This window comes from Erpetoichthys calabaricus, chromosome 1 (assembly GCF_900747795.2).
Source record: "Erpetoichthys calabaricus chromosome 1, fErpCal1.3, whole genome shotgun sequence".
Taxonomy (NCBI): Eukaryota; Metazoa; Chordata; class Cladistia; order Polypteriformes; family Polypteridae; genus Erpetoichthys; species Erpetoichthys calabaricus.
Window position 1 is genome coordinate 354304710 of NC_041394.2, and position 15286 is coordinate 354319995.

The 15286-nt window shown below is 38.4% G+C and overlaps 1 protein-coding gene across 1 annotated transcript in view; it reads left to right on the plus strand.

Moving 5' to 3' along the window:
* LOC114668760 (zinc finger protein 771-like) overlaps positions 1-15286 on the plus strand; it is a 47191-nt gene that overhangs the window by 5127 nt on the left and 26778 nt on the right. Inside the window, exon 2 of the mRNA XM_028824685.2 lies at positions 1904-2357. Within this exon, the coding sequence (XP_028680518.1) occupies positions 1931-2357 (427 nt within the window). The 5' untranslated portion in view covers positions 1904-1930. The remainder of the gene's footprint in view (positions 1-1903; positions 2358-15286) is intronic.

Here is a 15286-nt window from a genome sequence, read left to right on the forward strand (position 1 = left end):
CTGTCAGATGAAATTTGTTAAAATAAAATTTTGTTGTGAGTTTTTGAAAACAGAGCTGAAGTTGTAGTTTTTAGATTTTTTTTTTTTTAAAGTAAAATCTGCGAACATGTAGTGAGACCTGTTTCATGTAGCTGCTGTCCACCCAACCTAACCCACAGGTCACCCAGCCCTTTTTTTCAGGCACTTTTATTTGTAAACCCTCCGGTGACACCTAATGCCTCTGTTATACATGACCTTCCATGAGTCTTTAATCTAGAAGGTCCAAATGGCTGTTATGGCTGTGACCACAAGCGGTTCATATTGTTGTGGATAGGAACTTTTGAGATAAGACTGGGAGGTGCACGTGACAAAACAAACAAAAAGAAAACGAACAGGTCCAAAGATACGAAAACCCAAAAGCTTCCAAGGCCTAAACGAGAGACAAAAATTCAAAGTCAGAAACCAAACAACTTTATTGTGTAAACAGAAATTGTAATTGTTATTGGATACTGGATGGTAAAGACTGCCCAGGAGATCATGGGCTGCACTTTACCCTCTCTGGATGAACTGCACAGCTCTCACTGCCTCAAGAAAGCCGAAAACATCTTAAAAGACTCCTCACACCCCGCTCATGACATGTTCCAACTGTTGCCATCAGGCAGAAGATACAGGAGCATCAAAACAAAGACTCATAGACTGAATAACAGTTTCTACCCTGTTGCTATTAGGGCACTGAATGCCACCTAATCACCTCCAATGCAGCAGTGCAATAGATGACATCTTGTGCAATAGTCTTCATGTGCAATAAGGTCTTATGTTGAATGTTTGTTCTACCTTATTTCTTCTTATCCTTTCCTATACTTTTGTAATTATATTTATATTTTGACACCGCAGGGACTGCACCTAATTTCGTTGTATTTGTTACAGTGACAATAAAGAGATTCTGATACAGTGGAACCATAGTTCACGAACGTCTCGGAACACATACAAATCGGTTTATGACCAAAAAGTTCAGCCAAACTTTTGCATTTGTATACGAACAAGCAGTTTCCCTTTCGGTTTGTACATATTCAGTCTCTCCCTGTGCATTTCCTGTGCAGCGATCGAGCGAGCAAAAGAGAGAGACACACTCGCACACACACACACACACAGGAGAGGGATGGACGCATAAGGCAGAGAAGGCAGTTAAAGAATGCACTGGGCTTGTTTTTGTTTTCACTTCTGTTTACAGCGATCGCTTCGTATCGTGCATTGTTGCAATGTTACTTTTCTTGGGGGTTTATTAAATTATGGATTTTTCTAATGTTCATTTTTTTTCCCTGTGGTTAAATCTCATTAAAAAAAAAAAAAATTGTTTTTAGCGAGCAGTTCATAGCGCTATAGCGCGAACTATTGCAGTGTTAGTTTTCTCTGTTGTTCAAGGTTTTCTGTATTATTCAATGTTTTTACATTTAGTTTACTATTACGCTGTGCATTCTATGGTATCATTAACTATATTTGTGCTTAAACACTTAAAAAAAAAAATATTTACATACAGTTTTTACGGTCTGGAACGGATTAATTGTATTTACATACAATCCTATGGGGAAATTACTTTGGTTTCATGACCAAATCGGGTTACGACCAGAGTTTTTGGAACAAATTATGGTTGTGAACCGAGGTTCCGCTTTATTCTGATTCTGAGCACCTCATGTTTAGTCCAAGTTGTTCATGATCTTCCTCCAGCCCGTTGAACCTTCTTTCCACTCCCACGTCCGTTTTAATTCTGATAATGTAATATGAAGCTTAGTAAGTGATTATTAACGCACCATGAACTGTCTGACTTGATGTAAACCCTATCTGAGAGGTTGTTGAAAAATGAAATTCAAATGTCTTTAGATATGAATAGTGCAGTTTTGATGGAAATCATTTCTATTCTTTTCAGAGAGAACATCTTCTGTTTAATGTCTAGATGGATGTGAGAGAAGAGACGTGTGAGGCTGACATGAATATTGTGGAACATAGGGCTGTACATATTAAGAAGGAGGAGTGTGAGTGGGAGCCTGTCCACCTCAAACAGGAGAATCTCTGCATTAAGGATGAGGACTGTGAACTGGGGCCAGTGGACATTAAAGAGGAGGCTGAAGAGAAGTCTGTCAGTATCGTGACACCCAAACATGAAAGTGTGGAGAGTGTCAAGGAAGAAGACCTTCATTATGGGTGTCAAGATGGAGCAGTGACCAGGTTAGTCTCCCCTCAGAGCACACACTGTTCATCTTTGGAGCCTTCCATCGATGAGAAGTCTGATTCATTACAGTCAGACACAAAAAGGAGTGAGGAAATGTCATCCATTAGAACTCTGGAAGATCAGCTACCACCTTCAAATCAGTCTGGAGCAAGTAGGTGTGAAATAAAAATATGCATATGTTTGAGGGTTGGGGGTTATGGGAGGTCTTGTGATTTTTATCTGAAACTTAGAAATGTAGTGTTATTGGTGTTTTAAGGTAGTTCATCTGTGTTAATGTTATGAGGTTTAACACTTTGTTGTTCTTGCATTATAATTTTAAAGCTTTAAGCCTGTCCTTGGTACAGAGTGCTGTATAAAAGTACATTTGCAAGATAAAGTTTGTGAGCCCTTTGGAATTCCCTGCATTTTTACATGAATTCCTCTTATTAATGTGGTGTGATTGTCAGTCAAATCCCAATAACAAACAAATAGAAGACAAGAGCACACAAACATTTGGACAACTTGGCATCCCTGAGTACGTCATTTAAGTGTTCACCGTCCAGTCTGTGACCACCCCCCCTACTACCCCCCCCTTTACAAACTTGAGCCTCCTCCAAACATAACCTGTAGCTGCTAATCAGCCTTGACTTTGTGTCCATTTCTCCTTTCCAAACCTGTTTATTAGTTCTGTGATGCCTCTGAAATTATTTCCTTGATCGTCTCTTTTCACGGGCTTATTTTCCGTATGTCGCTTAAATCATTCGAGATCAGATGCCTCATCTTGGATGAGTTAATGCCGGTGAAACTCATCCTGGATAAGTCGGTTTTTTCAAACGCAGCGGTGTAGTAGATTAGTTTAGCTGGATCTTATCATCCGAGATGACTGCGCGCGCCCTCGCTGATTGAAAAGCCCATATATATTGTGTCTAGAAAATATGATCAGCAAGTCTTTGATAGGCTGTAACAAAATGACGAAAGAATGGCACATTCTTTTACACAAGCGGAGCAGGACCTTTTACTCGAAGGATATGAAGAATTTCAAGATTTAATATGCACAAGGGGGTAACACTGCAAAAGCAGCCCAAACCAGAAAAGACGGCTGGCAAAAAGTGGCCAGCAAATTAAACGCTAAGTAGTGTGCATTGTACTAACTGAATGCAGCGTTTCATTTCCTATTGTCAGATTAATTATTATTTAATATGTCATAATTCCAGATCAAATGTGAGCACAAGGAGAACATGGGAACAGGTTAAAGTGAAGTACAAGAATATACTTCAAACTGGTAAATATTGGTATATAACTATTTAAAGAATTGTTGACATAATCATATATAATGTAAAAAAAACATTAATTTTAAAGCTAATAAGAAGAAGGCAGACAAGCAAAAAACAGGTAGAGGTCCACGCAGTCCAGACCTAACCCCTGCAGAAGAGTTGGCTCTCCAGCAAAATGCCCATCGCCCTGTTTCTGAGGGCATTCCAGGGGAAGCGCCTCCTCAGAACCAGTGGCAGGATGCAGTGGTAACTTCATTTCAGGTAAAGGATGGTCATTGCATATATTTGTTCTCAATGTGTGCCATAGGAATGTTCCATATAGCCCTCTTTTTTTTGTTGAGTCAGTTGCAGGGAATGTCAAATCCCTAGAACCTGTGTCTGACCGAGATATTGATGAAGGTCAAATATTTGATGAAGACACTGTGTCTGATTATTCATCAGGAGGAGAGGTAAATGTTCCAAATGTTTGAACAGACTCCACTCTGATCAGGCTCATGTGCTAATCGTGATATAAATGTTTTGCAGGAGACTGTAGCCAGCACTCATGTCCCTTTTGGAACAAAGTCCACATCAAAAAAAGGAGATGGTGAGGTTGGTTGAGCCATTTGTTGTACTTTATATAAAATGATTCAAAATGATATACTGTGTATACAATATAGAGGAAAAACCCACATTTGTAATTACGTATTTATTTGCAGAAAAATGTGAGGGCTGTATACAAGAGATATCTTCAACAGAAAATCACATACAGAAAACTAAAAATGACAAAAATACAGCAGGACATGGAACTTCATGAACTGAGGACATCCAAAAGGAAGTTGCAGATACAAATACTAGAAAAACAATTGGTAATAAAATTCTCTTTATCTCTTTCCCATGTGTATATGTGTATGCGTGAGTGTATCCTTAATTTATGTTCTTCTCCTTACAGGCTGAAGGTCCATAATATACAATAAATAAGTTTTGTGTGAAACCACTGTTGTCTTTTTCATTGAAAATATTGGGCCACAATTCTGTCTCTGGCAGCTCTGCCACTGCTTTGCTCAAGGTGCACTGGGTCAAGGTCATCATCAGGCTGCAGCAAAACCTCAGGGACTCTCTCTTTTCTGATGGTCACTATGTTGTGTAAGACAGAGCATGCAACAGTTATGTCACACGCTCTGTCAGGTGCAACCCTCAGCCTTTTTAAACATTGAAATCTGTCCTTCAGGTGGCCAAAGGTCATGTCAATTCATGCCCTTGTCCTAGACAGAGCTGCATTATATCGGGTTTGTGGCCCAGGGTTGGGTTTAGGAAACTGGGTCATTAGAAAATTCCTACAGGCATATCCCCTGTCCCCAAGCAGGTTTCCATCATGATGACTCTGTGGAATATGTAAGAATTGTGAATACAATACACACATCACCATGATTTTATAAGTAGATTATTACCTTGTTCAAATGTCAGATAAAGGTGTGACTCCTTAAAAATTCTTGAGTCATGAACAGACCCTGGCCATTTAGCCTCCACATTTGATACAAGGTAGGATGCATCACAGATCATCTGAGAATTGATAGCATGTAGGTCAAACAATTTTACTGTCAACATGCCTATTGGCCATTTTCAGCTCTTGCAAAAAGTTACTTTACCTGCATGTTGATACTGTGGAAGTGTTTTCTGTTCACCTAATCTGGCTCATTTGGACCTGATGGGGCCTTTATTCGGATCTGCGTAAAATCCAGTGCCCCAATCGCATTTGGAAATCCCTGGGTAATGAGAATGTTAGGCTGATTGTGAGATTCTTCATTGAACTGTGGGTGTTTTAGCCTGTGTATTACCTACCTGCAATGGCATGAAATGCCTCTTTTATTGTCCGCACACGCAGGTGTCCAGGAAATACTATGAAAACCCGAAGGAAATATTTCAGAGCCAAAGAGACTTTACAAATTGCCATGGCAAACTACACTTTTAGATGGATTTTCCCGCATTGCCTATAATATATAAAAAAAAGCGCTGTTTCCAAAAAACTTCAAAGCCATGCCTACTGTCTGTGTGGTTGTGAGAGCCCGACTTCGCCGAGTTTGACTTCGAATATTAGGTGCTAATAAATCTTTGAGGCACAATATTCATCCCCTCGGCTAAAGCGGTATCTTTCGTACAGAATTTCCTCCGGGAGCAATAAAGGATCTTGCCGATCGTGCAAAACCCTCTTTATATGAAATTCTCTTCTTATAATTTGCACACCAATATCAATTGGTCGCTCATTCATGAACGCCGAAACCATGACTGAATGAATTCCACGCAAGGACACTGATTAAGTGTGTGAGCTAATCCTTGTTTACATAAAACAAACCTGCTCCGAGCAGGTTTGCGGATTAGGATGTGCTGCTATGACAACACTTCCAGCAAGAGTTTCGAAAAACCGACAGATCCTGGATCAGGCCAAATCGTCAACAATTACATCCGGCTAAGCGAGTAATCCACGTACGAAAAATACCGCCCAGGTCAGGCCCCCAGCATATCCATTGTTGTTGAACTCTGTACTGTGGCCTTTCCAGTACATCCGTTTCATTCTCTTTAAGCCTTTCTCTAGTTCAGTGCATCCCAAACTCGGCCCTGGGGGTGGGGGAGACACCCCCCTGTAGCTTCAGGTTTTTGTTCCAGCCAGTTTTCTAATCAGTGACAACACCTGATCACACTCATTTAATTAGCTGGTATTATTTTTCTCTTACTCTTCATTTAGAAAAGCACAGCACCGTGATATTAGACATTTACAAATATTTTTGCTTTTGCTATAGATTTAAATGCTTAATTCTCTTTTGTTGATTTCATTATATTTTGCCCTTTCTCTGTGCAGTTTTCCCCTTTCGTTGTATCTTATTAATAATTAAAAATGAGTAGAGCAGACACACAAGCAAACAACACGGAATAATGAAAGGCTGCAACTACTTTAGCGTCGGACCACCAATTAGTAAATAATGGAATAATTAAACAATTAGAACACCTGGAAAAGTAGAATGAAAATCAGATGAAAATATTGTTAAAAGAAAAAAAATACATTATTCCCTTATAACTGCTTAGTACATTTTAATATATTTTACCAAACTTAGTTTTCCAGTTTCTCTATTGTTCCCAAAACACAGAACTTTGGGAAATAACACATCACTTAATTAGACCATGGGGGTATTTTTCGTACGTGGATTACTTATTTAGCCAGATGTAATTGTTGATGATTTGGCATGATTATGATGATGATGTTGGTTTTTCGAAACTCTTGCTGGATGTGTTGTCGTAGCAGCACATCCAAATCCTCAAACCTGCTTGTGGCAGGTTTGTTCTATGTAAACAAGGATTAGTTCACACACTTAATCAGTGTCCGTGCATGGAATTCATTCAGTGATGGCTTCGGCATTCATGAATGAGCAACCAATGGATATCGGTGCGCAAATTATAAGAAGAGAATTTCATATAGAGGCGGTGTTACGCGATCGGCAAGATCCTTTATTGCTCCCGGAGGAAATTCTTTTCGAAAGATACCGCTTTAGCCGAGGGGTAATATTGTACCTCAAAGATTTATTAGCACCTTATATTCGAAGTCAAACTTGGCATAGTCGGGCTCTCACAACCACACAGACAGTAGGCATTGCTTTGAGGTTTTTTGCAAGCGGCACTTTCTTATATACTGTAGGCGATGCAGAAAATCTAACTAAAAGTGCAGTTTTGCCAGGCAATTCGTAAAGTCTGTTTGACTCTGAAATATTTCCTTCAGGTTTTCATTATATTTCTTGGACACCTGCAGTGTGCAGGACAATAAAAGAGGCGTTTCATGCCATTGCAGGTAGGTAATACACAGGCAAAAACACCCACAGTTCCATGAAGAATCTCAATCAGCCTAACATTCTCATTACTTAGGATTTTCCAAATGTGATTGGGGCACATGGGACTGATAAGCATGGAGTTTGATCAAACATTTATTTGGAAACTGTACCTCTCCTCCTGATGAATAATCAGACACAGTGTCTTCATCAAATTTTTGACCTTCGTCAATATCTTGTTGGTCAGACACAGGTTCTAGGGATATGACATTCCCTGCAACTGACCCAACAAAAAAAAAAGAGGGCTATATGGAACATACCTATGGCACACATTGAGGACAAATATATGCAATGACCATCCTTTTCCTGAAATGAAGTGACCACTGCATCCTGCCACTGGTTCTGGGTTAGGCCTGGACCGCGTGGACCTCCACCTGTTTTTTGCTTGTCTGCCTTCTTATTAGCTTTAAAATTAATGTTTTTTATATTATATATGATTATTTATGTCAACAATTTGTTAAAAAGTTATATACCAATATTTACCAGTTTTAAGTATATTCTTGTACTTCACTTTAATCTGTTCCCATGTTCTCCTTTCGCTCACGTTTGATCTGGAATTATGACATATTAAATAATAATTAATCTGACAATAGGAAATGAAATGCTGCATTCAGTAAGAACAATGCACACTATGTAGCGTTTAATTCGTCGGCCACTTTTTGCCAGCCGCCTTTTCTGGTTGGGGCTGCTTATGCAGTGTTACCCCTTGTGCATATTAAATCTTGAAATTCTTCATGTCCTTCAAATAAAAGGTCCTGCTGTGCTTGTGTGAAAAAAAATGCGCCCGTTCTTTCGTCATTTTGTTACAGCCTATCAAAGACTTGAAGATCATGTTTTTCTAGACTCAATATATATGGGCTTTTCACTCAGCGCAGGCACGTGCATTCATCTTGGATGATTAGATCCAGCTAAACTAATCTACTACACGGCTGCGTTTGAAAAAACGACTTATCCCTGGATGAGTTTCACTGGCATCGACTCATCCAAGATGAGGCATCTGATCTCGGATGATTTAAGCGACATAAGGAAAATACCCCCTCAGGAGTCCAATTACCTGGAACATAAACCTGCAGCCACAGGGGGTCCCCAGGACCGAGTTTGGGAAGCACTGCACTAATTGATTATCTTCTGTGTTCCTGCTCATTGTCTTACTGCATTTACCCAATTTTTATTAAGCTTCCACCACCCAGACATCCTCCTGTCAGATTTCTTGATAATGTTTGGTGTTCCTTTGATGATACACAGTTAATTACAAGAGTGCGTGATTAGTGCGTATTTCTCATGTCCTTGCCAGTTACTGATAAATGGACCCTTGGAGTCGAACATCTTCTGCTCCTGCTTGCACCACTTCTTATCACTTCGTAACCTTGCACATACCAGTCAGAGCTGGCACAGCTGAGATGGGGTCGCAGATCGATAGATAGATAGATAGATAGATAGATAGATAGATAGATAGATACTTTATTAATCCCAATGGGAAATTCACAGATCAAAAGGCTTTTTAAAAATACTATCTAAGAGGGCAAGGGGCAAGACCTCTAGTAAAAATGTTATAGTAGTTTTTGTTTGTTTGTATTAGACCCTGGTAAATTACTCTGTGCTGTCCCTTTCAGAGACGCCATTCTTGTGTCCAGGGCTGTGGAGTCGGTAGATAAACTCCTTCGTTTCTGGTACTTCTGACTCGACTCCTCTGTATTTAATATGCTAATGTATTTTCCATGTTGATTAAAGGAAGCCAACATACACGTCATTTAACCACAGAACTACTGGCTAGGAAGTGACTCTCTACCGTATTGGCCAGTTTAAACAAAAGACAAGAACCCCCCGAACACACATCTGGCCACAGCACGCACCTCCACCTACATCATCACACTTGTCTACACTCAAATGAACTTGTTAAAACACATTATATCTGAAATAAAATGAAAACACTTTTTGTAATGTACCATAATCCATCTTACAATATGTGATTGTCAGGCTGTATAATAACTCAGCTGAACTTCACACTAGTAGTAACACAACTATACTCTGGGCTTTATTCTTTCATCAGAGAAGTACTTAATTATGACTATTGTTTATGAAATGGGACAGTTGAACTTGCTGTATTTTTTTTCATGACAATTTAAATTTATTAGGAGTCGGAACATTTTTTCCAGACTCCAAGTACCCAAAATTGTCTCTGACTCCTAGTCCTCGGCTCTGACTCTGACTCCACAGCCCTGCTTATGTCTTCCATGTTATTAGACACATTAACAGAGACTTTGTCAAGTTGTAGAGGTTTCTGCAGGTCATTTGCTATTTGTTAGGAGCTGGCTGTTTAGCTGGAGTTGTAGAACATGCCACTTGTATGCCCCATCCTAAGTATGTGTATTTGTGGCAGGGAGGGGAAGGTGGTGAACCGTAATCCCTCAACAAAGACATCGTGTTAATGAAGGTAACAACAGCAGGCATGGTAAGCCCAGAAACAGGTAAGCAGGTTGCTGGCTGTCCAGCTGCAGTGTTAGGACCCTCCTATCATATTAAATATGCATCCAAGCTGTGCCCACCTCAGGTTGTCTTTTCTTTCTTCTCTGTTTAAATTGTTGATTGCTCTCGCAAACTCAATGATGATATGCAAGTTGACCAGTTTTAAATAGTGCAATCACCTTGTTTCAGATTAATTGCCACATGTGATATATACAGTAAAATGAAGTGCATGCTTTGCCAAGTGTATCAGACCACCACTTTCTGGCTGCCCCAAGTCTCTCTCTTTGTAGATATGATACCACAATAGCGAATGATGAGCAAAACAGCTGGTTTTTTTTTTTGTTTTTTTTTTTATTTAATATGATCTATTTCAGTGGTTCCCAAACTCGATTCTGGGGACCCACTGTGGCAGCAGGTTTTTGTTCCAATCAGATTCACAATCGGTGGTGATAATTGATAACAAACCGATCTCATTTAATTAGCTGCTCTTTTTTTTACTCTACTCTTATTCTGCATTCAGAAAAACACAATAGTATGGTTTTTACATTTATAAAATATTTAGAAATATTTCTATTTTTTTTTTCTAAAGCTAACTCTCTTTTGTTGTTTTTCTATTATGTTCCCCTTTTCCTGTGTAGTTTGCTCCCTTCATTTATCCCCAATAGTGAGCAGACACCCGGGATGATGAAAGCAGCTATGCCTTCAGTGTCAGACTTGCCAATTAGTAAATAATCAAATAACCAGAACACCTGGAAAGCCAGAATGAAAATGAGGTTGAAATATAACTGCCTATTACAATTTAATAAAAAATCTCCCCAAACTTAGTTTTCAATTTCTATATCGACTCCTAAACACAGAAACTGAGTAATAATGACTCACTTAATAAGGATAAGAGTCCAATGAAAAACGGAAGTTGGTTGGAACAAAATCCTGCAGCCACAGTGGGTCCCCAGGATTGAGTTTGGGATCCCCTGATATATTTCATGTGTGAATTATTTTTTTTTTTACATAATAAAACTTACTAAAAACTCTTATTTGGTTTTTAGAGTTTATAAATAGTGGGGTTTTTTTTTGTTTTTTGGCTGGGGGTGTAGAAGGAAAGAAAGATGCTCTCGAAGGATTTGACAACACTACACAAGTTGCAGTATGCTTCTGTGGCTGTGTTCATTTGCTTACCATTGGAAAGCCCCAATTCTCTGCATTAACTCAAAAAACAAAAAAAAGAACAAAAGCAAAAGGACCTGGGGCTTCATGTATAATGCTGTGCATAGAATTCACACTAAAACATGGTGTATGGACTAAAGTGGAAATGTGCGTACGCACAAAAAAACAATTCAGATGCACAAAACTGTGTGTAAGCCAACTTCCCATGCACTTCCATTCCATAAATCCCAGTTAGCGTGAAGTGTAATGCACATGCATGTGCTTGCGGTCCCACCCCGACTCCTCCCAGAATTTCGCATATTTGAATATGTAAATCGATAGACCTTTCAGTTGAGCCATTTTTATGATGAAATCCATGAAAGTATGCGTTTTACATTTTACAGGTACATCATTAACTTAATTTAAATAATGTACTTCATTTAAAAACTGTAATAATATACAGTTAATCATTAAACAGAGTGAAGGCACAGTGGTGCAGTGATAGCAATGAGGTGATGCTACATCCAAGGATTGTTGTTGACTCCCCCGTCCAAGCATGAGGCAGGAACAGTCCCTGGATGGGGCACCAGCTTGTCGCTACCGCTACTTCACTGCACTTTCTGTTGTTTCAAATTCTTACTTTGTCTTATTTTTCTTTTCTTCATTATGTAAAGCACTTTGAGCTACATTATTTGGGGGGTGGGGGGGTTTTGGATCGTGAACACGGCTGAAAGAATTAACTGAATAAAAAAAAAAACAAAAACAAAAACAAAGCTCACCTTTACAAGTATCATACATTTACACTGGCTGTTACAGACTGGAATCAAATGTATGTTTTTATTCTAAAATAATAACAAAGCTCAGTTCTCAAAACAGACTCATCCGGGATCGAACCCCGTGAAGTTTTAGATAATCAGTCAACAGTTGATACCGTTGCGCCACCGAAGCGCTCAAAGCAAATGCGTGTCAATGTCGCACACTAACGTGGGTTGTTTTTCTGAAGTTATATTTTTGAATAAAAATGCATTTGTTCTGTTATATTTGTACCTTTTGTGAAAGTGTTTATTTGATATTTGGAATTCAGGCTTCACACATTATATACTTCATGTCTACATTTTGTCAATTATTACCAAAACATGAAAAACGTTTGTTTTAACGATGTGTTTACTGTACATAGATTGTTGTAGATACGGAACACACATGAAATGCATGTGTTCCAAATAACGATATAGTATTCATAAAAGGCTGTCATTTTGCTTGACTTCTCATTCTATACAACTCTAAGCAACAGAGTTGAGCTGAGACAACTGTGTGGGGTGGGGGGATGCGATAGCAGGCTGTTTGCTGTTTATCAACACATTTACAAGACAAAGGACGCTGATGGAGGGGTGAGAAGCGATTTAAGGTGGGACTGATCTACGAGTTTTTTTTTGTAGGCCCTGGTAATCTCTAGTGTTAATGCTATGTGACCTCTAAAATCATTCTTCTACAGCATGGAGCCACCATGTGGGCTCATAAGATAAAGGATAATGGCTGGGTGCTATGACAGTCTTATATGAATATTATAACAATCTATACGAGAGCAGGCCATTCAGCCTGACAAAACTCACCAGTCCTATCCACTTATTTCTTTCAAAAAAAACATCAAGTCGAGTTTTTCAAAGTCCCTAAAGTCTTACTGTCTACCACACTACTTGGTCACTTATTCCAAGGGTCTGTGAAGAAAATCTTCCTAATGTTTGTGTGTAATTTCCCCCTTAACAAGTTTCCAACTGCGTCCCCTGTGTTCTTGATGAACTCATTTTAAAGTCACCGTCATGATCCACTGGACTAATTCCCTTCATAATTTAAACACTTCAATCAGGTCTCCTCTTAATCTTATTTTGCAGATACGGTGGAACCTCGGGTCACGACCGTAATTCATTCCAAAACTCTGGTCGTAACCTGATTTGGTCGTGAACTGAAGTAATTCTCCCCCATAGGATTGTATGTAAATACAATTAATCCATTCCAGACCGTATGAACTGTATGTAAATATATTTTTTTTTAAAGATTTTTAAGCACAAATATAGTTAACTGTACATAGAATGCACAGCGTAATAGTAAAACTAATGTAAAAAACATTGAATAACACTGAGAAAACCTTGAAACAACAGAGAAAACTAACACTGCAAGTGTTCATGCTACAGCGCTACAAACTGCTCACTAAAAAACACTTTTTTTTTTTTTAATGAGTTTTAAGCCCAGGGAAAAAATGAACATTTGAAAAATCTGTAATTTAATAAACCACTAAGAAAGTAACATTGCAACAATGCACGCTACGAACCAATCGCTGTAAACAGAAGTGAAGTGGAGGTTAAAATCAATAGAAAAAAGTCTTCATTAAATACAACGAGGTTAACACTATGCTGGAATCTGTCTCTTTAAAAACAAGCCCCCGGTGCATTCTTTAACCTGCCTTATACAGCCAGCCCTCTCTGTCTCTCGTGTGTGTGTGTGTGTGTGTTGGTTGGTATATATACTTTCCAAGGACACAACGTCTGACATTTCACCGACGCTATAAGGACATCTCTAATTGCAAGGACACTCCTAATGTCCTCATAATTCGGGCTGCATTTTCTTACGTTTTATCACCTTCTAGAGCCCGCCCGCACTTTTTTTCCACAAGTTCCTATTGAGCAGATAGCTCTGATTCTTGTGATTAACTTGTGTGTGCTCATTTTTTGTGTCACGCCCCTGTAGGCCAGTCGTGGTACTGCAGCTACTCACAGAGTCACACAAGTTCGTTGTGTGCATGCGCTGGTGTGTACGGGCAAAGGTGCGTAAGTGTGTTTCTGAAAGTGGTGGAGTTACTGTTTTTTTTCCCGATATAAATCAATAATTTAACATATTAAGACTGTTTATTAGTTAAAAGAGTAATACATATATGACGTCGATATGTCCTTGCATTAAATGTTTGGATTTTGACTTTTCATAAATCATTGATGTAAAGACCAACCATGATTGTCTAATGTAATCTGATTTTGCCTAAAGGTTTTCATATTGTAGAATATTGTGTTGTAATAGCTATATTGTTATAGAATATATGATGAGTGTTTCCGTGATTATCGTTACATTTTTTGAGTACGTTAGACGGCCTTTAATATTTTAGACACTTGTGTTTATAAGCGCATATAATGGCGGTGTATGGAGACATGTTATATGGTTATAGCTATATGCGAGTCAAATGTGATCGTGATAAGGAAGGTGTACACATAAAGTATACAAACCAATACATTACTTTTTACTGTTGTATTGAAATATTGCTGCAAACCGCTTCCTTAATAAATCAGGATTACAATGGAGAAAGAAAGAAGGAGAGTGTCTCCATTAAATGAAGCAGAGATATATATTCGTGCTCAACATGACAAAGACCACATTAAAGTCAAGTTCATTGACACAATAAAAGGTAAGAAATAATTCTACCTACTCTTAATAAAGTATTTTATTTTAAAGTGCTCACAATGTGTTTACTTCCAATTCATTTTTAGGATGTGGCGTTTTGACAAAAGAATTGATTCCAAAGGGAACGCGTTGTTCTAGAATACAGAGATTTACTTCTGAGCGAAGAAAAACAATTAAAAAACAGTTTGCTTTCTTCAACGTTTGCTTACTACTTCACACACAAGTCTAAGTCTTTCTGGTAAGCAGCATCTTGCAGTCTTTGTACTACGATATACAATTTTATTGGAAAAACCTGAGAGCGCGTTTCTTTTCTTTTAAGCATGGATGCAGGTATCGAAGATGGAAGTCTAGGGCCTCCTGGTAAATGATGACCGAAATCCCAATTGCAGAATGAAGAAGGTTGAAGTAAATCATAGACCCTATCTTTGCTTATTTGCTTTAAGAGACATTTTTCCAAAAGAAGAAATTACTTATGACTATGGAGGATGCGATCTTCCTTGGCGGCATACAATTAAAAAAGGCAGGGTAAGTCAAGTCCTGCTAGACATACACTAGTACAGTATATGGGAATTTATCTAAAGAAAAATGGTATGTTCTTGTTATTAGTCATTCTTAAATATTACAGTTAACACTATGACGCAGACTCACAATGTGAAACTTGTTACAAGAAACCACTTAATTCATATTACAAGCAAAAACAGAATTTTTTACTAGTGCTTCTATCTCTACAGTTGAATTCATGAACTAACATCACAAAGCATTAATGCTAAGAGTCTGACTTGTATTATAAAATGAGGCCGAACAGGAGAGATTTTAAGTATTATCAAAAACAGCCTATATTGCATTTATTTGAAAGTCGAAATATCTATCTTCTGGACTTCTGGACATGACTTTAATAAAAAACTAAGATTTTAAAATTG